This window comes from Opisthocomus hoazin, chromosome 1 (genome assembly GCF_030867145.1).
Source record: "Opisthocomus hoazin isolate bOpiHoa1 chromosome 1, bOpiHoa1.hap1, whole genome shotgun sequence".
In the NCBI taxonomy this organism is placed as follows: domain Eukaryota; kingdom Metazoa; phylum Chordata; class Aves; order Opisthocomiformes; family Opisthocomidae; genus Opisthocomus; species Opisthocomus hoazin.
Window position 1 is genome coordinate 101,638,805 of NC_134414.1, and position 27,193 is coordinate 101,665,997.

Below are 27,193 nucleotides of genomic sequence, written 5' to 3' on the forward strand. Positions count from 1 at the left end.
TGTATTCTTTCTTTTGACAGAACAGTCAAGTTAATTATGTCGATGTTGGTGGCTCGTATGTGGGACCTACCCAGAACCGAATTCTTCGACTGTCAAAAGAGCTGGGTATTGAGACCTATAAAGTGAATGTCAAGGGCCACAGTATCCATTATAAGGGGGTAAGTGTTGCGTCTTTCATGTTCAGGTACCTGAAGATTACACTGGGCTTTGGAAATTACTGACAGTCGTTAAGGGCGTTTCATTTAAATCTCGCTTTTAGTAATCCAGTAAGCACTTGTTTGAAGTGTTGCTATTCCATTTTAATTTATTGGCAGTGGGATCAATGGTTCTTGTTTTCTTTTGGAAAGCGTTCAGCAAATGGGACTGACAGTAGTTAAATCATTTGGGATACATTCGTCACCTGATTGTCTTTTAACATATCCTCTAAAGAATTTTTGCCTGACATTTCAGAAAATTCTGTTTCTGAAATACAAGCCAAATTTAAATGAGAAAAAAATATAATATTCTTGGATACTATTGAATGACAATATTGGGCAACAGTGTCATGGAACTGGTCTGGTGATAGTAGAATGTATTTTCCCCACCTGTGTACTTAGAATCACATGAGATCTCTCCCAATCCCTTAGCATGGGATTCATCTTACTTATCAATGGATATTGGGATGTTGGATAGCTAATTTGAGACTCACTGAGATTCCCTCTGTAGCTAATGGTGAGAGACATCTCCCAAGGCTCGCTGTAAGCTTCGTGTCTGAGACGTGGGGCAGAAGGAGCCCAGATGACCACTACTGCGTAGGTAGTGATGTGGCTAAAGGGAACTGGAATGAAACCTGTCTTCAGAGCAGCCCTTGGCTTAGATCTGTAGCCCACCAAATTTTTGCTCAGATCCTAGTCAAGGCCTACTGCGAAAGCCAACGCAGAGGGAGAGGGACAAAGAGAGACCTAAGATCCATAGGTATGAGGTGCAAGCGTCTATCGCCATAATTCATAAACTACTTTACTTTCTGAAGACCATCACTTTTTAATTCTTTTAATATCCTTTAGTTCTGGTACTTCCCAGACTCTGGCAGAACAAGGTTTGAAGCCTGTGAGTCAGAGTTGGCATACTTGATGGAGGCAAGCCTGACATGATGGATCTTTAACTGCTTTAATTTCTGTTGTCTTCCCCCTTTTTCTTCTGAGAATTAGAGCAATGCGTTCATGCTGCAAAGTTTCATCATCTGGTTCTGTAACCTCTCCTTACTGGGCAGGTTCATGCCATGCTCATAAAATAGTCATATGTTAAATAATTGCATAGCCACTCTCCAATACTCAACAAAAATTAATTGCACCACCTGGTGTAACATCGGTGTAATTCTACAGCAGGTGGGCTGGGCTGATTTGTGCCAGCTGAATGTTTGGTCCGCTCTATTTAATTTAAGCTCAGACGTGGATGTCTTAGCATCTTAAAAGGCACTTATCTTCTGTATGTTAAATAAAAGGCTTTAATGGGCTACATGAATTTGAGCCCTTAATGCATTTCGACACTGAAGCTGCTGTGCTTTTTTTGTCTCACATTACATTATGCATGTCCTTGCTAATGACCATGTAATTTCATAAGTTTTCTTTGAAGTGGAAGCATGTTCCTAAGCAAGAGGAAGCATTACGAGCTATTCAGCTGGATCACAGGCTGTGGGTCAATTCTAGATTTGGCACCGTGGTCCTGCCAAGCTAACCAGCATCCTGAAGGGAAGTGTAGTTGTTGGGACACAGTGACAGCAAAGGGGCTTTAAAGTCTCCCAGCGTGGACAGACTTAAGCACTGGGTAAATAATAATGATGCTTTTCCTCAAGTAGGTCTCATTCCTCCTACATCCTTGTCCTATGAATTGCAGGCCTTTTTTTGTTTTCTTTTCTTTCCCTAAGGTATTCCTCTGCTTTTTCTCCTTACGCTTTCTTTGAGACGTTATGCAGTTTTGTCGGAGACGAGAGGGAGAGTGTTTTGAGGAATGGCTAAACATGGCGTTAGATTTTGTTGCGAGTCATTCAACTGTATATAATCTCCAGAATCCTCAGATTAAGAGATTTTTGGTCTTTTATTTACCATACTAATTGGGTCAGTTTGGCTCTTTCTAAAGATTTGCAGGATACTGCTTGGATTGAGTTAAGGGAAACCGGGGAAATAGTTTATCCTAGCAACGGAAGCAGCCAAGGGAAAGTGGAAATCCCCAGAGGGATTTCATGAGCTTCTTTGCTCTGGAAGGAATTTTTCCCATATGTGTGTGGAAAAATTCTGTGTACTGCAAGCTTTGAAAAACACTTTGCTTCATGTGTTTCAGGTTTCTTTTTAGTTACAGTTTATTTGAAAAATCAATATATGTAACTATTGTTTATCTTTTTTTTTTGTTTGTTCATTCTTTCCCATCAGTTAGCATGGTAACACGGACTGCTTTGATATCGATCAAGAATTTGTTTGTATCCTGTCAGCGTAGATCTGTAACTTCACGCTGTAGATTTTGTTACGAGCCCCAGGCTTTCCAGCCAAATTGCTCTGTGGCTACTGTCCCGAAATTCATCAAGAATGCTTTAGGACTGAGAGAAGGCAGATGTGCTGGAGCTCTCCCTTCCCAGAGGAGGCAGATAGCTTTTTAGTTTTAGACGTCCTTGAAGGTCACGCTGTGCTACGTTTTCACCTTCTCTTCAGTAGAAGACCCTAGAAAGTGAAGGCGTTAGGGCCTTGGTGTGGTATTAACCTTCTTGTGTAACTGCAGTCCTCTAATACCTGGCTGCGGCACTCAGCTCCAGTACACCTAACATTAGTAAATAAGGACTGGTTTTACTTTTTTGTTTGCTTATGATTTCCAGAGCAAGGCAGCACTTGGCAAAAGATGAGCATTCGTATGCAATGCTTCACGTCGGCCATCTAAGCTATCCTTTCCTTTACCTGCTTTGAAGATTAAGAGATTAGGGTGCAGCAAGTAAGTCTGTGACTAAATCTGTGCAGATCGCCGTAGGTCTGCAGTGCGGCCAGGGAAATTGTCTTGCAAGGCTAGACCTGCTGGAGGAACTGACCAGGGAAGGATGCCCACCTTCGAGCCCACGCCGCAGGGAGCTGCTGCTCCAGCTGTGTACCCTGTGCACGGCCCGGGGTCAGCAGTGATCCCTGCCCTGGGGTGCAAGGGATTCTCCTCCTCAGCGCTTGCCTTTCTCCAAACTGGCAGAATTGGTTGCTCCTCTTGCACAAATTGAAACTTGGGGTGATGTCGCAGCTGGGGTGGCTTGGGCTGAGTTCCTGTAGTTACGGCTTACAAGGCGCAACGTAGCCCTGGGCAGGGTAAAGGCAGACCGTGCAAAGCACGTCTCTCTCTGCTGCCTGCTCTCTAACCACCGAACTACGGTGCTTGGGGATATTGTTTCCTTTGGACTGGTGTGGGGTAGCTCATCCAGGCAAGCAGCAGGATTCAAATCTGAGGTCTGCAGGAAAGCGCTCGACACACCAATAAATGAGAAAAAAAGTTACATAAACTCTGTGGGTGAGTCAAGCAGCCTTGTGTTAGAATGGGAACAAAGCCAGTAGGTTATTTGCTTTTCAGTTAAGAGAACAGTAGTTCTCAAAATAATACACCCAGAACACTATAAATTTGTTTAAAAATGGAATATTGCAAGACCTTGCCTGCTTGCAGTGAGCTCCTCTGTGAAATGTGCAGGCAGAGCTCCTCTGCCTAGCAGGGAAACAATATTAAAAACAAATTAATAACTTACCAGTCCCAGGTTATTTGGGCTAGATTTATTCCCTGCTGTGGAGATACTTGTGCAAGAGAGAGGGTTGAAAAACTGATGTGGGTAAGGCTGTTTGGTGCTCTCTCTCTGATGGGAAATAGGAATTTCTCTCCTGGAATCTGTTAGAATTGGGCTTTTCTCTGGTCAGCTCCCAACTCTTATGTGTCCAGCCTCCCTGCACAAGGACTTAGTGTGCCTGTGAACTATTTCAGGCTCCTGAATTCAGTCTCAGCCTCTTCCAGGTCTTTTGGCACTGTTGTATTTTTCCAGCTTTTCCTGCCCTTGGTCTCCCTCCAGTCTTGCTGAAGTTACCTTTTTTCACATGCAAAAGAGAGCAGTGGGTAATGTAACTTTAGGCTGTGTTAATTATCAGTTGGCATTTCACAGTTCTCAGGGGACAAAATATGTTTTCCCAGTGATCTTCCTGAGCTAAGCCACTGACCAAAGATGTGGGGATAACAATATTTTCAGATCAGTAGTGCAAGGGTAGTTCTTTTTTTCAAATAGCAGATAACTGAATATCCAGTGTGATACATGTTGTATCAGTAGTTGCGATCGTAAGATTTCTTGATAGTCCTCAGCAGTCTGTGGTCATGGTGGTCTAAAGCTAGTATAAAGGAGGAAAATTTGGAGGAAAATATTAGGTAGCCAGGCAGTGGGCAGGTTTTCTAACTAATTGCCCCATCTGCAGCAATCAGGATAGTTTGAGAGTTCCTGAACCTGTAGCTGCTGAACACAGTAGAGTTCATACTGGGAGCTGGAAAAGTGGTTTTGGTGCAAACCTCATCATAGAGTTACTGAGCAAGACTCTTCCTGGGCTGTTGTTTCCAGCAATATCAGGAATAGGTTTGGCTGAAAGCAAGAGGAGGAGAGGAGCCTTAGAAGAAGTTAATTTTTTTACTTTCTTTTTAAATAAGTGTTAAGTAAGCCAAGGATATGTATTTGCAAGTTAGAGCATTCAGTACAAGCCCAGTCGCTTATCAAAAAGCTACATGGAAAGAGGTCTTACTGAACAGTGAAAAACTTGGGAAGTTTTCCCTGCTACTTCTGAACAGCGGGCCTATTTCTCTTTGTCCCCTTGCAATATCGACCTGACAGAACTCAGTAATAACTTGTCTTCACCTGTTGTTGGGTGACCTGACAGCATTGCACCTCATCTCTGCTTAAGGGCAGCATTATTGGTGCTAAAGCACATCAAGGAAGGCACATTGATGGCACCTCCATTCCTGGCCAGAATTAAAAGTCTAGCAATAAATGAAATTTGAAGGAGTAGTATTTGATTATCTTTCTGAAAAATAAAATGTTGTGCAAGAAGAAAATGATTAGCAGTTTATTACTGCTTTGTATCAGGATTTCCGTGTTTGATACAGCATTGGTTTATGACAGTAAAAGCTGTAGCACGCAGTATATCACTTTGCATGCAATTTTTGGTCTTTTTTTCTGTGGCTGAACACACAGTGCTCCAAACTGGCAGTGAGAAATGGTGCTCGAGGAAAATAAAGAAGCAGTATCATGCAGAGGATTCTATTATACCTGCCCTGAGGATGACAAAAGTTGACCGAAATGTGGGAGTTTGGCCTGTTTACTGCTTTTTCCAAGTCTGAAAGCTCACTATGCTTTCTGAGTTTCATCTTGCACCTTTTATTTTTGTTATGGTCTTTGCAGAAAAATGTTCTGAACAGTATCAGAAATCCGTACTTGCTTACACACACGCACACAATTAGCAGTGGAGAGGACCAAGAAATTATTTCTCTCTGAGTTCAGGGAAGGGGCATGGGGCTCCTGCTGTGTGTCCCCCTGTCCCTGGGTCACCACCTTGTGCATCTTCAGCACTGCAGCCCCTTGCTCGGTCTGTGACTCCCAGCTGCAAGGTGCCATGGGCTGGTGTGGTATATGTTGCACACAACGTAGCACCACGGCTCCTACCTGTCATGGTCCAGCATCTTCGCTGCCTCCTGCCACGTAACTTTGTGCAAACTTTTAACACACCTAGAAGAGCAAACATTTAACAGGTCTGATGAGAAATTTGCCATTGAGTTACATGGTGGGAGGTTCAAAGCCATTTAATAAGAGGAAAATGTTGCTGCTCATCCAGTTCTCTTCCAGATTAAAGTTATCACAAAGAACCAGCTGCTGTTAGATTGTTTTGCTTATCATTATATCACAGGATTATCTGACACAGTCCGTATTCCTGTTGCAGCTATGTGTCATACACGTTGTAAGTACTGATACCATTTTTGTAAGAGTACGAAATTTTTCTTCCTGCAGCCAAAACCTTTCTTTTTTGGCTTCTTTTTTTTTTTTTTTAGGCTAGGTTCCTCCCAAGGTACTCAGCATAATAAAGAGGTACATTTTTGTGTTCTTGAGTAATGAAGATATGTTCTGTTGTGTTTCAGTTTCTTATATTCTTATGTGTATTTTAGGGAAAGTCACGCTATTTCACAGGTGTTTTCCCTTCGACATGGAATCCCTTAGTTTATCTGGATTACAATAATTTATGGAGGACTCTGGAAAAGCTGGGAAAAGAGGTAGGCTGTGTAAATTGCATCTGTTTCCTACAATACTAGAATCATAGAATCATTAGGGTTGGAAAAGACGTCTAAAATCATGAAGTCCAACCGTCAACCCAGCACCACCATGTCTGCTAAACATCATCATGAGTAAACCTGGTTTTGTTTTGTTTTGTTTCTGGCAGGCTTTTTTATTGCTTCTTTAATATAAAAAAATGAAACATCCATCAGGAAAGATATCTATGTTGCCCAGGAACTATCAGGAATAACAGGGCTTCCTTGCTGAGAGGGGCTTGGACTAAATGACCTTTGAAAGTCCCTTCCAACCCAAACCATTCTATGATTCTATGAGAGGATACAAAAAGACCTGAATGTGTTTAAGATATCTGAAAAAAATTAGATTGAACCTCAGTGTATGTACTTTCTCATGCCAGGGAAAACCATTCCACAAGCTGGGAGATGAGAAGGGGTTTTCCCTTTCCCCCATGACAGTCTTTTTGAGTAAGGATGATTCTTTTTTCTAGCTGCCTAAGCTGGGCTCCAGTTTAGCTTCACAGTCATTTTATTTCTAAAATTATTAAACAGTAAATGCCTTCAAAATTCAAGTGGTACAACTGCAGATCTTCCTGCATGCAAAAAGTAGCCCCTGGAGCGTCATGCTGTCTTTCAGATACTTATCAGTTGCCTTATAATCTGGCTACAGATCAGGGGCCCTACCTTATAATAACCTTCAAGCATAACTAACTGTATTCCTGCAAAGTTCATTGGGTTTATGTGGTTTTGCAGAATCAAATTTGTGCATGATACTACACATTTTTTTGTCAAATAATATACATTTTGTAAAGATTCACATATACGACAGTGTCCTCACATGTCGTGGTACTTACATGCAATGGATTATTATTAAGAATTTAACTGTCTAAATTTAATAGACATTTTTGCTCCCTCTGAAATTAACAGAGAGACACAAGGGCTTTCGGATACCTGTCTTGTAACTGGCTGAATCTCTGACTGGATAAAGAATTTTTCCCTCAGGTTTTAGAGGACACCAAGACAGCTAAATTAGAATAGACACCTCACTTCTGGATGACTGAAGGCCAGAAGGGTCCCAAAATATGGATATAGTTCATTGGTCAGACAAAGCCAGATTTGGTCATTGTGGTACAATTCATGCCCAAAGGTGTGAATGGAAACTATTCCATTTAGTGAATTTATTCCAAATTTACAGCCATGTGCAGAGGACAAAACAACTCCTGGCCAACTCAATCAACTCCATGCTACCAACTAGCTATGACCAGGTAGTGGTATAGTACTGAAAAATTTCTTGAATCTTTCACCTCTGTCTCCAGATTCCTCCTGAAGCACCATGGGATGCTCCGCATGCTGAACAATGGGACAAAATGACCATGAAAGAGCTGATAAATAAGATTTGCTGGACCAAGTACGTAACTCTTTATTCACTTTGAAATCCAGCTGCAGAATGATAGTGGCTTCTTGGCGAGTTCTGGGGGACAGCTGAATACAGCTGGGGTACAGGCAGTGAGAGCGCAGGAGGTGTCTGAGATGAGGCTGGTCTTTTTGGTGGGCAGTTGTTGGGCGGTGGGTGAGGGCCTGTGGAGGATAAGGTGGTACACAGAGCTTGGGTTGGCTGGCAGGTGGGATTAAAGGTGCTGGGGAGACCAGGGGCTTGCCTCAGCAGGCCCCTGCACAGAGGAGCGAGAGCGTGGACTCTTCCCACCATGCTGTCACTTCTCTCAGCTGGATAGCATGTGCTTTTGTCTTTAGGAAAAGCAACATGTAAATAAAGCTCCTCTTTGTAGGCATGAATAAAGGTCCCTTGCAGGTGTAGAAATGGAGGCAGAAGTAGGTGAGGGGGCATACCAGCCCCACAGCTGGCTGGGAGCTGAGCAGTGATGTCCTCTGACTCTTGGCTGTATCCTCTCTTGCACAGTCATCTATGTGTCCGCTTTTACTGCGCAAGCTGCGTCACGTGTACCACGGAGCGGGCAGGTCCGCTGGCACGTCAGAGAGCAGCACGCTGTGCTGGAGAGCAGCTGCTTCCAGTGACCCCTCAATGGATGGTACAGCGTGAGATCCAGGAAGCGGGGAGAGTGAATCACAGAACGGTAGGGGGTTGGAAGGGACCTCTGTGGGTCATCTAGTCCAACCCCCCTGCCGAAGCAGGGTCACCTACAGTAGGCTGCACAGGATCTTGTCCAGGCGGGTCTTGAATATCTCCAGAGAAGGAGACTCCACAACCTCCCTGGGCAGCCTGTTCCAGTGCTCCGTCACCCTCAGAGGGAAGAAGTTCTTCCTCGTGTTCAGCTGGAACTTCCTGTGCTTCAGTTTGTGCCCATTGCCCCATGTCCTGTCGCTGGACACCACTGAAAAGAGTCTGGCCCCGCCCTCCTGACACTCATCCTTGAAGATATTTATAAGCATTTATAAGGTCCCCTCTCAGCCTTCTCTTCTTCAGGCTAAAGAAGCCCAGCTCCCTCAGCCTTTCCTCATAGGAGAGATGCTCCAGTCCTCTTATCATTGTAGCTCTCTGCTGGGCTCTCTCCAGTAGTTCCTCATCTTTCTTGAACTGGGGAGCCCAGAACTGGACGCAGCACTCCAGATGGGGCCTCACTAGGGCAGAGTAGAGGGGGAGAAGAACCTCCCTCGACCTTCTGGCCACACTCCTCTTAATGCACCCCAGGATGCCATCGGCCTTCTTGGCAGCCAGGGCACACTGCTGGCTCGTGGTTAACCTGTCATCCACCAGGACTCCCAGGTCCCTCTCCACAGACCTGCTCTCCAGCAGGTCTGCCTCAAGCCTGTACTGGTGCCTGGGGTTGTTCCTCCCCAGGTGCAGGACCCTGCACTTGCCCTTGTTGAATTTCATCAGGTTCCTCTCTGCCCAACTCTCCAGCCTGTCCAGGTCACGCTGAATGGCAGCACAGCCTGCTGGTGTATCCACCACTCCTCCCAGTTTTGTGCCATCAGCAAACGTGCTGAGGGTACACTGTGTCCCTTCATCCAGGTCATTGATGAAGAAGTGGAACAAGACTGGGTCCAGTACTGACCCCTGGGGAACCCCACTAGTTACAGGCCTCTAACTAGACTCTGTGCCGCTGATGACAACCCTCTGAGCTCTGCCATTCAGCCAGTTCTCAATCCACCTCACCGACCACTCATCCAGCCCACACTTCCTGAGCTTCCCTAGGAGGATATTATGGGAGACAGTGTCAAAAGCCTTGCTGAAGTCTAGGTAGACAACATTCACTGCTCTCCCCTCATCTACCCAGCCAGTCATGCCATCATAGAAAGCTATCAGATTGGTCAAGCATGATTTCCCTTTGGTGAATCCATGTTAACTACTGATAACCTTCTTTTCCTCCACTTGTTTGATGATGACCTCCAGAATGAGTTGCTCCATCATCTTTCCTGGGATGGAGGTGAGGCTGACCGGCCTGTAGTTCCCTGGATCCTCCTCCTTGCCCTTTTTGAAGACTGGAGTGACACTGACTTTCCTTCAGTCCTCAGGCACCTCTCCTGTCCTCCAGGATCTTTCAAAGATGATGGAGAGTGGCTCAGCAATGACATCCGCCAGCTCCCTCGGCACTCGTGGGTGCATTCCATCGGGGCCCGTGGATTTGTGGGTGTCCAGATTGCTTAAATGATCTCTCACACAATCCTCCTTGACCAAGGGAAGAGTGAGCGTCTCTTAGCTCTGGGAGCTCTGGAGAAGTTCAAATGCTGCTCCTTGTTTCAGCAGTAGTGCCTCTGCTGGGCTTGTGCAACCCTTGGAGGGAAACAAGGCAGCTGAGGCAACCAACCTTACTTGTGCCTTTCGCCTCCCTGGCCGGTTTGTGCTTGAGCCCGACTGGGAGCTCCGCGTTCATCCCAGCAAGGCTGTTGCTGCGCTTGCTCAGCTCTGCCCGTCGCAGTGCACCCTCCCTCTGCCCCTGGGAAGCTGTCCTTGAATGCCAGCCAGCCCTCCTGGGCCTCTTTGCCCTGCAGAGTAGTTTCCCATGAGATGCTGCCAAGCAGGTCCTCGAGGAGGATAAAATCTGCTCTTTCAGACTCCAGGGTTGCAATTCTGCTGTTTGTCATACTCAGGATCTTAAACGCCACAGTCTCATGGCCGCTGCAGCCAAGGCTGCCCTTCGCATTTGCAGTATCTGACAGATCTTCCTTGTTTGTGAGTAGCAGGTCCAACAGAGCATCAGCCCTAGGTGGTAGGAAGAGGGCCCAAGGTGGTATATTGCCTAGAAAATGGCCGGTGCGTTTTATATGTCTATGAGGGACCGTGCTATACGAATAAAAAAGGCACAGTGTTCAATATGGGGTGACAACAGCTGGAAATCCTTTTTTCTTCCTTCCCTTTTTCAATTAATTCTCTTTGTAAGGCAAAGAGAAGTGTATTCATATGACCACTTGTATCCCCGCTTGCTGTGCCGGCCCCTGTGCTGTTCTGTAACCCTCTCCTCCCTTGCATTCAGCGTCTTTTATCTGTGCGTCTGCCCTTTCACTCCGACTCTGGTTTCACACTGTGCCTGCAGCTTCCTGACCAAAACTTTCCATTCAGAATTGTTTGGCTGGCTTAAATCTGTCTCCAGCTCCACGTGATACAAAGTACAGCCATTTGGACTTTCTCTTGCTCTCTGGGGCGTTGTAGTTTTCTTTACAATTAGTTTTATGAGCCATTTGCCTGCAAACTCAGTCGCTTTGAACTACCCTTTCTGTTGCAAGCACACTGCCTCTTCCTCTTCTGGTTTGTACTGTTCCCGTTAGTCAGGGAGCCAGTGGAGTATGAGCAGAACTGGGTGTGTAGTCATCTGTCCTGTAAAATGCTTCTCTGCAAGACTGCTTCTAGTGCCAGTGGTTTTGTGGCACTCCGGTTTTAATGGATGTGCTCAGCTGAAACACATTCGAAAACTCAGTAAAAAACCATTTTAGATCTTCAAGCCAAGCCAGATTTTTTTCTACACATGGTTAAGCCCCACAGTTCCCTAAACAGAAAAGCTCTTCCACAGCGTTTTCTGTATTACTTTGGTCAAGATTATAAAAGAAGATTTTTTTTGTCACGAGTCGCAGATCGGCATCTACTGATCGTGGAGAGATGCTTCACATTTTTCAGGCCTGAACCTGCTACAACTGTTTAACATCTTGGTGTTTTCAGGATTGTTGCAGAGGGTGCTTGCATGTAGGATGTTTTTGTATCCTAGCTAATGACATAGAGATGTCTGGACTTCGTACCCAGGGAAATGAGGTTGTAAAAGTTTATAAGCTACATACTTTACCCCAGATAACTGGCAAAGTTCCTTCCTTTAGCAGATGATTATAAATTCATGTTGTTTTATGAAACTTCATCCAAGTCGAAGACCTTTCACCTTCTTTGCAAAATGATCTCAGTTCTCTTAGCAATCTGTAGCTGCAAATGAAAGAAATGTGAATAGCCAGGCCCTCATTTCCTGCTGCTGTAACTGTTTATGTTCAGAGGACTTCTTATGGTACATGGCTGACCCTCTCCTTATATTTATGGCAGTGATTGCCAGTTTGGTTTCTCTGGGTTATCTACCATGTCTGATTCTTGGTTTCACAAGAGGTCTGTGCAGCACTGTTACATGGGAGATGGGGAATGTCTTGGCCGTGTGGCTAGCTGAGTCCCTCGGGACCCATCAGACCTTGGAAATTATGTGTCTGGTGAGCTCCCCATGGAGGAGAAATGAGGAAGAATTTCACTAGCTGGTTACGAAATGCATTCTCCTCTTGAGAAAAATATTTGTTATGATGAAAGGAATAGCAACTGGGAAACTGTTTAAAGAAATAACTGAGATTAAATCAGTGGGATTTCAAACTAAATGGGTAACTGCTTTGGGAGGGAGGGAGGTGCTGGTATAAACCCATTGAAACAATCTCGCTACAGACTGAAAAAAATGAGATGGATATAAATCATCTTAGCTTTCCTGACTTTGGGAAAGCAAGCCTTATTGAGAAAAACAAAGAAAATCCTGAAAGCAGTCAGGAAGTCGCATTGACTCACTGTGTCTTTCTGGTCCTGTGTCTCATGCAGAGCTGCTAAAGAATTTGCCACTTTGTTTGTGAATGTCAACGTCACGTCTGAGCCTCATGAAGTCTCTGCTCTCTGGTTCCTATGGTACGTGAGGCAGTGTGGGGGCACGTCCAGGATTTTCTCTACCACCAATGGAGGCCAGGTACAAAATGTCTCATATTCTTCCTCCTCTCTTGAAATCATTAAGAGCAAGTGGATTGTTGTAGCCGTCAAAGCCCTGCAATTAATGAAAAGAGGTCAAAGCACCAAGTTCGTGTGGTGCCGAAGACGATTACATTCTCATGGGGTGGAACAGACCTCTCGGCTTACTCTGTACAGCGAGGAATTTTATTAGCTAGGCTTTGGGATAAATTGGGACAACTTAATTGCTTTTTCCTGCATTCACTTCAGCACAGTCCTTTTGCTGCTGTTTTGTTGCTTTTTTGCCAATTTGTTTTCTGTGGGTTGCTTAGCACATTTGAATGTTTTCAGGAGTTCAAAGCAAGCGTACTTCAGAGTGAGACGCCTTCTTTTGGCATTGAAGCCTCTAACGACAAGAGTTGGAAGCAGATAGCAAAAGGCCCTCCCTTCTTGGGGTAGCTCACATGGCAGCATGTTTTGTGAGCTACTTCAGACCATTTGTCACCTTGGTCGTGGCAGGTGCCTGGTTGCATGCAGAACATCGTGGTTTTCAGGTGATTGTTCTGGATGAAGTTTCAGAAAAGGGGAGAGGGGGCTGTCAAAGTAATTTGGATATAGTATGTTGGCATCCTTAACTAGCCTTCTACCTCAGTTAACACAGCCTCAGAAAGCACGCACAGCATTTCGGACTTAAGCTATCAACAGCAAAAGTAGACACAGTACCACAACCCTTCGAAGTGTGCCGGAATACAGAGACATTAAGAGAAGTTGCCTGGAGAGATGCAAAATGTCCATCAACATCTGTCCGTTGGGGTCAGAACAGACAACCGTGTGTCAGGAAGGATGTATGTAGAGCCAATGCTGTCTCGAGGCAGGAGCAAGACCCGAGAGCCTTCCTCTCAGGAGCCCCTCAGCCACATTTGCTGTCCCACATCAGTAACTGCTAGATGTTGCAGCAAGAATTAAAAATAAAATTAATCCCAAGATAGTCACAGCTAAACAAGACATGTGGAGAGGGGAAAGCTAGCCTGGGAGGAGCAATTCCTTTTCTCTGTGCCTGGATGAGGCAGGCTGTCTTGGTTTCTACCATCCTTCCCTGGCCCCAGTCAAAATCAGTTGAGCAAAAACGTGAAGGGTTTCTGACTCAGCGGCCACAAGGAGTCTTATAAAATTTCTTCAGGCAGCCATTTCAGTCTTTCAGCACAAGTTTGTGGATCCTTTCCTCTCTGCCAGTACCAGCATCTTATATGTGAAAGTGAGCTGCTTGATATAACACTGGTGGCTGGTAGATAAAAGAGGGTTAGTGCTTCCCCTGAGCCTCTGCACAGACGTCGCAAGGAAATATGTGTCACAGATTGTGCTTTTTTCCAGACAGCAATGTCTTTGTGTCTTCCCAGGGACAGATAAACCTCATTGCCTGCTGCGCTTGAGGCCAAACCCAGTTAAAGATTTGTCTTGCTTCTGGGCTGGTGCAGGCTTTTGCTGTACAGATGCAAGTTGGTGTCTTTTTCACACTTGAGGGTTTTGATAGCACAGGGATGAGCAAAATACTCAAAAACTCTTTTTAATGAGGTGATATATTTATACTAGCTAGAATACCTGCATTATATGTGTTTGTTTTCTACGTTTCAAGAGTCTTGAAGCCAGGTAACTGAGGAAGCCATTGCAGAAGTGGCTTAGGCAGCAATCCCCGCTGAGGCTCAGGTTTATACCTTGGCTCTTCTGAAAGTCTGTGCCTCTTCACGCACCCTTAGGACTTGCAGATTTGGCCTGGAATTTCTTGATTATGAGTAGAAGTCATATTCAATGTCATTGTGGTTAATGCTGGTGATTTTTTGTTTGTATTTCTTTTCTGTTTTTTTTTCTTAGGAGAGGAAGTTTAAAGGGGGTTCTGGACAGATATCAGAGAAAATATTGGAACGCCTCAAAGGCAGAGTTAAACTGGAGCAACCTGTGGTCCGTATTGATCAGACAGGTGATAATGTCATTGTGGAGACTCTAAACCATGAGATATACGAGGTAATTTGATCAGAACAAAAGTAAAGTGTGCGTTTAGTGGGGGAATACATCTGCTGTAGCTCTTAGCCAGATGTAATCAGGAAGTGTCCATTTGTGTGTGTCTATTTCTCAGACTACCCTGACACTGTGAAACCTGCTTTATGGATTTATTTATGACTGGGTCTATGCTAGGTGTTCTGCTAGTTAGTTTCTGTAATTACTCTGACTTTTCTGTCTTAAGTCTTTCTGTGATTATATATTTTTACATTTTAATTCTGCATGGAGACTGTTTCAAGGAAGGGAAAAATAACATTCCTGTTCCTGTCGAAGTTTGTGGTTTGCAGAACAACAGAAAAGGACATTTCAAATGCCTTCAGCAAGATTTCGCCTCTGTGCAGTGGCACTGTGAAATGCTCCATCAGTACGTGATTGCCCACAGTGGCACCCACAGGGCAGCAGCTCCCTTCTGCACACAGAGCCCAGCCTGCCACAGGAGTTTGTGCAGGACCCTCATGGTCTGCGAGACCCCCGTCTCGCCAGTGGCAGTGTTTGGAGGATGTTTAGAGAAAGCTAACAGAAAGGGAAGGGGCTGTTTGGCAGAGAAGCCATCTAAGGATGTGCTGGAGGAGGGACTCTCTCCCAGGGATTTTTAAACCCCAGACTTAAACCACTGGCATCTCCCTTCATGCTGGCTGAGCAGCATCCAAGTCGGAGGAGACAGGCTTCCTGCACTCAGTGGCCCCACCAGCACAAGAGCACCCGAGGGCAGCAGCATCTGTTGTGATATAGTGTCACCCTGAGCCCTGAAGCGAAGCGTCCTTCTTCGCTCCAGTCAGACACAGGACCTGCGAAAGGGGTGGAACGTGTTTGGGAAAGCTGAAATCACCATCAGTGTTGCTTGTCCTGAAGTAATATCCTTTGAACATGCACAAAAGTGATTTTTTTTTTTTTTAACATCTTATAATTTGGACAAATGTGGGTCATATTTTCCTGGGGATGATAAAAGGTAGTTTTACCTGTGCCATACGGTCTGTCTTGTCCGATTTCCCCACTTGTCTCAAGCCAAATTTCAACTTTGGTCCTGTAGTGTCCGGTGAGCTGTCAGGAGTCTTCTCACCACAAAACAACACGTTTTTCCCAGCATCTTTTTCTGAAATGGCAGAACTAGTTTGGTCACCTGGAAATATCTGTGTGGGAAAGCCAAGTAGCAAAGTCAGGTGTGGGAAAGCTGTTAACAACTAATAAGCACACTTTTCGAACGTGTCCTGCAGTGTGAGCTCCATGAGGGGCAGCGCCTTGTCTGTACTGACTGTGTTTTACATTCCAGGGCAAGTATGTGATCAGTGCTATCCCTCCGATCCTGACAACGAAGATTCATTACAAACCAGAACTGCCGCCAAAGAGAAACCAGTTAATTCAGCGTTTGCCTATGGGGTGTGTCATAAAATGCATGGTGTACTACAGGGAAGCCTTCTGGGAGAGGAAGGGTATGTGGCGAAGTGAAGGACTTGGGAGCCCCGCACTGCACAAATTTTGAAGCTCTGCTGTCTATCAAGGAATAAATCTAGGAGTGGGATTAAATGTGCAAAACCCCCAAATCAAACACCCAGGAAAGGGAAAGGTGAAGCTTGTTAGAAAGGAGAGCTCTTCCTCCAAGCTTGAGTGCACGTCTTGTCCCATAGATGAGTCCAGACCTAAACAGGATCCTGAATTTTGTTGTTGCTAGCTGAGGAGGGACGACTGAGAGAACAAGCAAGGTTTCCCTGGGAAGCATTGCTGAAACCTGCAGCGCGCAGAAGCAGTGACCCTGCAGCAGCAGGTCCCTGCTTCTCCCTGCCAGGGACGGAGTTAAGGCAGCCAGAGAGAATTTACAGCAGATGACAAGGAGAGCTTAAGGTGTAAGCAAGACCTTTCTCTGTTTTTAATCCTCTGTTCTACAGACTTGATATCTCAGAGGACTGGAAAAAGTAGGTTAGCTTTTTGTTTAACTGAAGATATTTTTTCCGTGTACTGCACGTCATGTGTTTCTCCGCTTTAACTGATACCATTTCCAGAACTGTTTGTATGAACAGATTAATTTCCGCTGCCTATGTAACGATACCGAGAGTTGCACTGTGGAGCAGGGCCTTGCACTGGGCGAGAGAATTCCTTAATCAAAAGAATATAATTTTGCTTGTTTCAGGGCATAAAGCGGCCATTGGGATTAGAAAGAAACGTGGGCAGGTTTATACATTGCCATCTATATGAGATTTTTTGTGTGTTCATCTGAAACATGTGCTGATGTGATGCTAGATTAGATGGCCCATGTTTCTGCTGCATTACTGTTATGGGACACCACTCCTGACAGTCTTATTGTCAGCAAAATCAATACAGGGTGTAAATTTGAGCCCACAGTGACCAGATGTAATTACACTGGGTTTTGTTGCTGTTGTTGTTGCTTTGGCTACAGTTACTCATCGAATGAACCATCGTAGTTCTTACTAGATCCATTTATTTTTAATGTTTATTGCCATACATAAAGCCAAAGGGACTTGCAACAATCCACAGAAATTCCTTGCTAAGTAATAATGGAATTTAAATATGACTTTTATAAGGCAGTGTACAAAATTTCCCAGAGTCAGAGGGAGGAGAGGAGAGAGACTGTTACAAAAAAACTTCAGACATGTAGGTATTATTGGTGATGAAGGAATTACTGTACAATTCCTTTTATGGATAATTTTCCTTGCTCATTACTACCAGAAACAAACAACTGCAGCAAGTTTCTCTGACAACCACTTTGTTTTCTTTTTCCCCCTTAGGTCTTTGTGGTTCCTTCATGATTGAGGATGAAGAGTCTCCAATTGGCATAACCATAGATGACACGAAACCTGACGGAACTTTCCCTGCCATTATGGGGTTAGGAACTTCTAGTCCGTACTTGCAGATGTGTATTTCTTCTAGTATGAATGAGTGGGAGGAGGAGGAAGAGGAGAAATGGCCAGGTTGCATCAGTGGTGCCCACTCCTGTAGCCTTCGTAAACGGAGGAGAGCGCTTGCTGCTGGTCTCTTGTGCCTCTCCAGTCTGTATCAGCTTTTAGGTGACACTTCTACTACAAATAGCCCAATACAAAGGAGATGGTTGGGAAGGAGTTGCTGAATTCCACTGTAGTTTATTTTAAGCATTTAGTTAATGTTTTTATTGCTTTGGAGTAGATTTAGAAATAAATCCCTTTCTTACCTAGCATTGTGAACCTGTATTTGGCTTGTGTTGGGCCTTGTATTTAGCACCTGGGCCAAAATGAAGGTGCAGTTATCCAAGAAATCCTCATTTGCCTCCTCTCCCCATTGAGCTGAGGCAGGACAATGAACATCAGCTGGTGGTTGAGTGTGGCAGCAGCTGTGCAGCGAAGAAATCAGAATTCTGAAGAAACTGCCAAGTAAAAAAGCTGTAGTTTGGACAAACAGATGGGAAAATATGTAAGAGTATTGACTGGCTTTTAAAATAGGTTAAGCCAATATGAACAAACAATCTTTACAAATGTTTCGACTGTAATCTGAGGCGAGACTGCCAAAAAAAGGCCAATATAAATGTCAGGCAACTACTCCGTAAGTATCTGGCAAGGAAAGCTTGCTACTTCTACTGAACTGTAGATGTTTATGGGCATGTTCAAGGCTTAAAAACTTCCATGACGTGAAAGCAATAAGCCTTCTCCAAACCCCATATGGCAAACAGTTTCCTGCTTTCTCCTGGTGGATTTATGCAACTTTCTGAAAGAGTGCAGGAACATACTTCATCCCCTGGGTATCTCCACTAAGGTCAGATGAACTAATCACCAAATCTATTTTCTTCAAGCTGAATAAATACTAATCCAATTTCTTAGAGGATTTGTCCATGACACTGTGCAGTGCTTGTCAGAGCAGCAGGCTCCCGTCGCTTATTAACACCAAATGACACAGGCAGTGGTATGGCCAGCTGTCTGCAAGACTTCAAAAGCTCAAGAAAACTCAGGGTCTCAGTCCTTTTGGATAAGACCAAGGTATAACAGGGTAGGCAGTACAGGTTGGTTTGCTGGACTCTCTCTGCCCACTTTGGGTATAACTTTGCTCTCCTGAGTCAGTGGGGTTGGAAGGTTCGTTCCCACCGAGCAAAACAAGGCCAGTGCCGGCAGCTTTGAAAACACACTTGCAGTCCTCAGCTTTCTCATCTGGTAGCTGTCAGACAGTCCTCTGCGCCTGACCCCCGGGAGCGCACGCTCTCCTTTTCAATTAACTCCCCAGGGTGCCCCGCACAGGCCTTTTCACCCGTGTAACTTGTAATTAAGTGATGAGGTATGAGGAAAAAATGTCAAGCCCGTTACATACCGGTAAAGTGCTTTGCCTGTCTATTTTTAAAGTCATTTCAAGCAAGAGCTTGCGAATCAGCTGGGGTGCTGACACTGCGTGATATTTATATGCCGTATTTTTCTTTTCAGTTTCATCCTTGCCAGAAAGGCTGTTAAACTGGCCCGTCTCAGTAAGGAAGAGAGGTAAGAGTTCAGAAACTGTAAATGTTTCAGAAAGAAGTCAGTTCTCTGGCGTGCTTCCCCACAGGAATGTGTGTGTGGGTATGTGTGTGCATATGCACGCATACACGTGCTCAGTGCAGCTACCAGTACTTCAAATTGGGGCAAAAAATGAGCTTTTAGCATAAACAGGCCAAGACACTAATGCTAATATCCATCCAGTTATGGATATTTCTGAGTTTCCAAGTCCTGCCCCTCTCCTCCATGTTATGACTTATCAGCTCTGTGTGTCTGTGTGAACTGAGAATATTTTTCCAAAGACATTCCCAGACTGCATCCCCACGGAATGATGCTTCACCCCAGGGGTATTGGGAGTGCTGATGTGCATGGGTTTGGGTGTCCTTCACATTCAGACTGGGTGATAAAATCTTTAAACCTCTGTGTTTACAACAGTGTGGTTTCTCCATTAGTCTGTGAAATGAACAAACAGTACTTTCTAAATGTGATTTCTGGTACACATGCAAGTGAAAGAGTGCTTAGGAATGTGAGTAGTATTCTCCAACTCATATTTTGTTCTCAGCCGTAGTAAATCTGTAGGGATTTCACTGATTTATATTGCTTCTCTTGTGGTCTTACACCAGTGAACATGAGAATGAATTGGCTCTGCGTCCTAAAATAACTGTACAATGATTTATTTTTTTAGAGCTTATTGCCAAAATCAACCTTCATTTCCCATTCCCTGCGTCCATTTTGGATGTCACACTTAGGCATCAGCATTTGAAATATGTATATTAAGAACTTGAAATCAGACTTAAAAACAAAGCCAACTTTCTTTAGAATGTATTGCAATAAATATAATTTTTTTATAAGAAGAGCAATAGCTGAGAGGTTTTTTCCACCTTTTTTTTTTTTTTCTGACTCTGATTTTATTTCCATATAGGAAGAAGAAGATCTGTGAGGCATATGCCAAGGCAACGGAGATGGAAGAGGCTTTGCATGTAAGAAATGAATGCCTGTTTTCACCTCTGTTGTACAATAATGTTGTTCCTTTGTTCTGGAGGATGAAGCCAAAATTCCTGGTACCTAAAATGTGTACCTAAAATTCTATGTTGTGCCATACAATCTGTACTCCCAAGGGGAGGGCAGCAGCATCTAGTACAGGAAGAAAAGACTTGCCAGTCTCACTCTTTACAAGAAAAGAGAAGGCAATGCATGGTTTAATTTGTCCTGTCATTTCCCCATGGGAGGCTAGTGCTTCTGTAAAAGTGAAAAGATTTGTTTTGTGATGTTGGATAGCATTAGCTAGATGACATGGCACTCCTTTGACAGGTATCCTTAGCCTTTTTTTCCCCTCTTCAAATGAAATTTGTTTTTTCCTTCCAATTTCTCTGCCACTGTTTCACTCTCTGATGTTTGCTAATACTTACAGCCAGTGCATTATGAAGAAAAGAACTGGACCATGGAACAATATTCAGGGGGTTGTTACACAGCCTACTTCCCACCAGGCATAATGTATTCATATGGAAGGTAAACTAGAGAACACTGCTTTCCAATTTACGTGTCTTTGCTCATGTACAATGATACACCCTTACGCAACAAACTCATGTCATATGTAGCACACTGGGGGATCTCCAACCCTCTTTCCGCTCCCCTACTCCCCAGCTAACAAGAATCTTGCTATTGACTCTAGTAAGAGCAGGGTTTCTCTTGGGACTTTCAAGCAAACAAAGCACAGTCTCAAAGGGACCTGATAGAGCCAGGAAACCCTTCCCCGCTAGGTTACTTACAGTATTTGCTGCTACGCAGTATTTACAATAGATCCCTTTAATGCTTTCTAAGACCTTGAGGACATACATCTCGGACAGATGAAGAGTCTCCACTGACTGTGTAGGTGAAACATCAGGTGCTGGTGAAGCCCACTGAGTCACATCACGAGGGTATGACACAAAACCCTTACATGAAAACTCATTCTCTCCTCCCACCCAGCAAAGCCTCCTGTGCCCTCCCCACACGGAACTGCTGTATTCTTAGAGGAGCGTGTTAGGTGGTACTCTTTAATACTAGGTATATCACTGAAAACTGTGTAGAAGGCACGGTTCGGCACGTAATAAGACCAACCAGACAAATCTTGTATCCATAGCCAAAGATCAAACAAACCATGTAGCACATCGCAGCGTGAGCTCCTTAGCATGTCCATCATGGAGTTACACCCTGCCTCTGTGCTAAGATCTGTGTGGGAAGAAGTCGTCTCATGCCCAGTCTCCTCTTGTTATTTATCTGAACCCTTGGGTAGTGGTGGGTGAGGCCTCTGACCTGGGGAAGCTGGTGTCAGGCACACAGGGAAAACCTAACTGGGGGTTAGATGGGAGCCATTACAGCAAGCACATCTCTCTATGGGAAAGTGAGCTCATTACCTGTGGCTGGGTTGACTGGGAGGCTTGTGCAGCTTTGCACGGCTGAGGAGCCGCCTTATATGACCCTACGGGGCGAATGCAACTCCCTGAATGCTGAGCCCTTCAGCTGCCATCCCCTTTTGGCCTGACGGCATGTCCAGCCTCCAAATAGAAGCTGGTATTAGTGACCCATCACTAATAAAACATCATTCACATCCCATTGTTATGGCAGGATAACAACAAAGCTGCCGTGCAGAAGACATAAATCTATCAGCTGCACTGCATTTCTGGAGGCTGTTAGGATTATCCCTTATCCCAGCTTTAAAAGAAGGCTCGTATTATTTCATACAGAAACTGGGCACACTGATTTGTGCCTTAGATTTTCTCTCTCTCAGATCTGGAGTTTTGGATACAGAAGCAAGTAGGTGGTCCTGCAGGGACAGCTTATTGCACCATGCTCCCCAGCCCAGGTCTGCAGGAATTCTGTAGAACTGGAATTGAGCGCTCCATCAAAGCCCATAAATAGCTTTTAGAAGGATCATCGCCTTCCTGTTACTTGTCATTTGACATTCTCCATTTGCTTTGAAGGATCATTCGCCAGCCCGTTGACAGAATCTACTTTGCTGGCACGGAGACAGCTACCCAATGGAGTGGATACATGGAGGGGGCTGTAGAGGCAGGAGAGAGAGCAGCCAGAGAGGTACAGACCATTGATTTGCTTTCAACATCTCTATTAAAAGGTTAAAAAGGATTAAGTACAGCTTGGAGGGTCTGATTTGGTGCATCACACTCTTTAATTGTGCAGAGGTTCGTAGAATTGATGGGGAAGAGTCCCAGAAAAGGATGTGAACCAAGGCTTATTTTTTTTTTTTTAACTTTACTTAGTTTTTTGTGGAATAAAGTGAAGCCAAGAATCTCACCTGAATCAGAACATTATGCAGCCTGTTGCTGCACTGGAGACTTAAAATGAAGCTCACGCCATATACCTCATGTCTAGAGGAAAAAACCCTCCAACCTGATGCTGCCCTTAGATATATTACCAGAATTTCTACCAAATTAATCACAGTACATTTTAAAAGTAATTTAAGTTATTACAAATGCTTGCAGCTATTTCCTGTGCAACAATCTGGAAATCTGAGCATTGTTCTCATTTTTGATCTATCCCTTCTGCTTCTGCTTTTACAAGAGAGTACCGTTAGCTCAGCTTTATGAATCCATAATGGGCAGCTCTCGTAATGTCTAAATCTTTTCAGAATGACACGCATTGGGCTGGGTTCCCAGTCACAGTGAAATTCCTTTGGAACGGTCTGGAGGAAGGGAAAAAACCCATTAAAGGGTGTACATTACAGTTACAACTGCTGTATGGCAGAGCCACGGATCTGTTATTTAAGGGAAATTCAGCCCTTTGTTTCCGTTTGACAGAACATTGCATTCACCTTATAATCCTCACTACTTGCTCTGTTTCGAGCCTAATTTCTCTTTTCTTTCTTCCGTGGCTGTAAGCAGTAGTTACAAAGATGGTGAGCTGTCTCTTCTGAAGACATTCATTTGCCCCCGAGAACCTCCATGATTGTTACAGTCAGTTTATTCTCAAAAAAATCCTCAAACTTTGCACTGCCTGAATAGCCAAGAGAGAACTTCGTAATTGTACGCTTTGAAAGCCCCAGAGTTGTATCTCTCCTCGTTCAAGTTTATGATGATCCAAGCAGCATCACTCCTAACAGGCGCTGCATCCTGAGTCCATGGCAGTAACCTTGCCTTGCTACTTCTCAGACTGTCATGTGAAAAAGCATTTTCACTTGTACTCAGAAAAAAAATTGAAAATAAACATTTGGAGAAGCTGTAGTTTGTGTAGACTTCTGTGTGAAGTTCCACTTTTTACAAATGACTCTATGAAACTGTCCTTTTATCCTTAAAACACTGGTTAGGCACACGTCTGTTCTATGACCAGCTGTCATATATTTACACAGACCACCAAAACTGCCTCCATCTTCGCTCTTTGCTGGTATAAACAGAGAAATCACTATACATTTTCTGGTTCGAGGCACTTTCAGGTAGTCATAGTTACACCTTTTATCAATGTCACCTTGCTCTGACTTGCCCTGCTTTTCCAAAACTGAAGGTAGTATGGGTTTTAATTTTTTTCTCAGGTAGTACAAATGATTCTTTCTTCTAGATATTGCACCGTATGGGGAGGATCTCAGAGAATGAAATTTGGATGCCAGAGCCAGAGTCGAAGGTAAGCCAGACTTTCTCGTTGTCACCCGGTCAGGCGCGCGCCTCTCGGTCAGGCTGCGATCCCTGCTTCCACGATTCCTATGGGGCCTGCCCCTGGGCGAGGTTTTGGTTACCTCACGTGCTGGTGGTATTCATTTTTTTGACTCGTCTGAGGAATACTGTTACCCCTCTCTGAGGGGTGGATGGTCAGGACCCAGGGACAAGGATCTCGGAGCCTGGGGGACTGCAAAATGCAGGAGATCAGCCTACTTCTGCCCAGTCCCAGGCCGTGGTTTTAAGCCAAATCTAATCTCCTTTCAGTCGCAAGTAACTCCACATTCACTGTCATTTCACTGTCCTGTGGCCGTTTGGGATGACAGAAGATTTCACAGCCCTGACCCTCCTTTCCCCCTGATCCGGCCCTCGGGAAGAGCCTGTGATCTCCCCAGCCTCGCGGGGACACATTTGCTGCCTCCCCGCTCACCCAGTGAGGGAGACCCTGTGGTGGTACCATCTCCTCTCTCCCCCAGGACGTCCCAGCCCAACCGTTCACCACCACCTTCTGGGAGAGGAACCTGCCATCCGTGCCGGGACTGTTGTGCCTGCTTAGCTCAACCCTGTTTTTCACCTCTGTGGCTGCTGCAGGGCTGTTTGCCTACAAAAAAGGACTGCTCGTTCGAAACTAGTAGGGATCACGCGTCCGGTGGAAGCTGCATACTCCCTCTTCTTCCCTTCTACCAGATGAGTGTTATTTTTGGAGAGAAGTGGCATGGACAGCTGGAAAGGGCAAAAGTTGTTCTCCTTGTGATTTTTCTTTTTAGTACCATAATTAACGCATCAAATCTACTGCAGTTGCTAACAGCTAAACAGAAATAAATCAACTGGGGGGGACATTTTTCAAATTTGCCTTTTCCTGTTTTGCTTGGACATGATAATATCGATGGCATATTCCTAATACAGGCAAGGCAAAATGCGGATCACACCTTTCCCACAAGGCAAAGAGGCCTTGGAGAATGCATTTTGTTTCCACTCGCTGCTTTATTTTTTACCACACGAGACAATAAATGACCTTCTCTGTTCACCTCAGTTAGCAGCTCAGAATAGCCGCGGTTATTCCCATAACATCCCCACTGCACAGAAGAGATCAGCATGCCAATCAGATGTAGGATTTCCAAATTAATTTGCAAATGCGTTTGATGATTAATTATTAATCACTACAATGTGAAACGTAACCACGAGCTGGCTGAAAACAGGTAATTAGCACGAAGCAGCTCGCTGAATGGCGAGAGAGGAAGCGCGAGTGGACTTCATTTTCCCCACTGCCGAGCAGACGTCTGCGCTTATCTGTGGTGCGGGGTGCCTGCGTCGGTGCGGCACGGCCATGGCACGGCTCTCGGTTGCTTCCTGGCCCGAGAGCATCCGATCCAGCCCAGCCATTTGGTGTTAAAGTGGAGTGAAATGCATTAGCAAAGTTTAAGCCCCTCCGACTTGCAGCAGGTGCTAGCTGTTATTTTCCGAATGGAAGCAGCTTCCTGGCTCCCTGTCAGCTCGCTGCCCCTCGTTTTGCTCGTGATCTTCACCGCCTTCCTCCAGTAAGGAGAAAGATATTTGGGGCTGGAATTACTGCCTTGTAAATTACAGTTATTGGATGCATCTGCCTGTTCCGCTCTTATTATGTACATGACACATTTAAATTAATCACTTTAGTGTTTAGCTGAAGTCTGGAATACATGTTTCACAACGTACCATCATTATGCGGTCTTTTTCCCATGAAATGTGAGCATTGTATGTGTCCATGCACTCGCCTGTCATTCAACATGGGTGAGATGTGCCTTTCAATAGTCCTGAAACCTTGGTAAGAGGAGCTCTTCTATAAACTTTTCTTCAGATTCTTTCTCGCGTCGTTTTTTGTGAGTTTGTGGAAGGTGCTTTTTCTCCAATGTGTTAAATCACTCAGCACGTCACATGCAGCAGCCACCAAACCCTTGCTCTGCTCGATACAATTTGTATGCATACGCCAACAGAAAAACAGAAATAGCTGCCTACCAACGATGACTTCAGTCCTGGCCTCTGCTGCAGCCACATTCGTATGTCCTCTCACTTTTTTGTGCAAAAGCCTTGTAGACACTGTAAGTGCAGACCACTCTCAGCCTAAGTGCTGGTGGGCTCCAAACCAGGAGCCATCTCCGGAGGGAAGGGGGGCTTCAGGTGGCCCCCTTGACATCAGGTGTGAGCTCACGGTGCCAAGCACCGCACAGAGAGGGTGGCACAGGCAGTGCCTGTCTCCTGAGCTACTTTGTTCATTCTTCACAGTCACTCTGCGTGAGGGTCAGCCATCCACTACCGGTTTCTCTGGGGGGAAAAAAGCCTGAAAGATTGCTTATAAGAAGACTTGTCTACATTTTCAGCTTGAACTTTCCCATCTACATTGAACTTATATATGCACTTCAAATTACCCACACTGGAAAGGAGGGAATAGTCTCAGCAGGTAGCAGCAGTGTTGGATCTTGAACACACCGAAGTGTAGTATTAAATGCTTGTTCAAAGGATTGTTGACAGGTCGTTTGCCAGGTCGGTTTAGTGTTCACCTTGGGAACGTTTTAAGGGGGGGGAAGTGACTGACATGAATTGCGGTTTGACTCGGGGGCTCCGTGCGGAATTTTCTCTCCCCAGCTGCAGCCGTTGCCGAGCGGGGAACCCTGAGCACGCAGCCTGGCCCAGCGTGGTGCCTGCCCGAGGGCTCGGGCATGGAGCACGGGCTGCCTCATGACAAGCATTTCGTGGCGTGAAATGGTTCCACACCATTACACTCCCCCCGGGGGATATTTCCAGTGCCCGAAGAACACTGTCCATAGCTCTCAAAAATATTTATCCATACGTGTATTTGTGGCAGTAAGAGCCATGCATTTTTGTGCCAACTCGAAACTTGACATCTGAATTTCACAGCTGTTGTGTGCACATGAAACGGGGACCCCGGAGTCATCTGGAATACACCCATGAGCCGAAGCTGTCCAGCTTCACTGTTCCCCTTATCCACGCACATTTCTGTTGCAGTTTGTCTGAAGTGCGAGTTCAGCTGAACTAGTCTCAGACTGTTGAGCAGGGCCAGGTACAATGTTCCCCGCTTCACAGGGAAAAAGCACATACCACTGCTGTGGGAGTGGTAAGCGGCAAGCGAAATGAAAGAAGTTGATTAAAATTGGCATTTCTGAAACTCCTGCAGCTCCCAGGCACCACGCTGCTGCAGCGAAAGGGCAGCGTTTGTCAGGGATTATAGACCAGTTTCCATCCTGCTTTAATGCCCTTTCTGACAATCAGAACAATTTCCCTGTTTAAACATTAAACATTTAGCTTAAATATTAAACAGCCAGGCATCTTTCTTAAACCAATTTTGAAAGAGAACGGGACTGAGTTTATCACCGCTGACAACTCTCCAAGCGAGCTGCTGCTGTTATTAAAACCGTGAGGCAGAAGCACCGCGGAAACACCTCTTTCTGCTGCAGAGTCCTCACTCGGGCCGTGGGGTGGGAAAGCCTTTGGTGACCTTCCACTAAACAGGGGTGCTTGGTGCCCCAGTTTCTGGAGGAAGAGCCCTGCGCTCACTGGGCAGAGGTGGGAGATGCTCTGTCCTCTCAAGGTAAGGGGAGTGAGACGGG

At 45.1% G+C, this 27,193-nt stretch overlaps 1 protein-coding gene across 1 annotated transcript in view; it reads left to right on the plus strand.

Moving 5' to 3' along the window:
* The window catches only part of LOC104327685 (amine oxidase [flavin-containing] A-like), a 40,297-nt gene extending 14,868 nt beyond the window's left edge, over window positions 1-25,429 (plus strand). The window contains exons 3-15 of the mRNA XM_075430868.1: window positions 21-158; window positions 6,181-6,285; window positions 7,617-7,708; window positions 12,329-12,470; window positions 14,318-14,467; window positions 15,774-15,933; window positions 17,245-17,341; window positions 18,898-18,951; window positions 19,868-19,925; window positions 20,357-20,454; window positions 21,909-22,020; window positions 23,497-23,559; window positions 24,068-25,429. Coding sequence (XP_075286983.1) covers window positions 21-158; window positions 6,181-6,285; window positions 7,617-7,708; window positions 12,329-12,470; window positions 14,318-14,467; window positions 15,774-15,933; window positions 17,245-17,341; window positions 18,898-18,951; window positions 19,868-19,925; window positions 20,357-20,454; window positions 21,909-22,020; window positions 23,497-23,559; window positions 24,068-24,223 — 1,425 coding nt within the window. The 3' untranslated portion in view covers window positions 24,224-25,429. The remainder of the gene's footprint in view (window positions 1-20; window positions 159-6,180; window positions 6,286-7,616; window positions 7,709-12,328; window positions 12,471-14,317; window positions 14,468-15,773; window positions 15,934-17,244; window positions 17,342-18,897; window positions 18,952-19,867; window positions 19,926-20,356; window positions 20,455-21,908; window positions 22,021-23,496; window positions 23,560-24,067) is intronic.
* The last annotated feature ends 1,764 nt before the right edge of the window (window positions 25,430-27,193 follow it).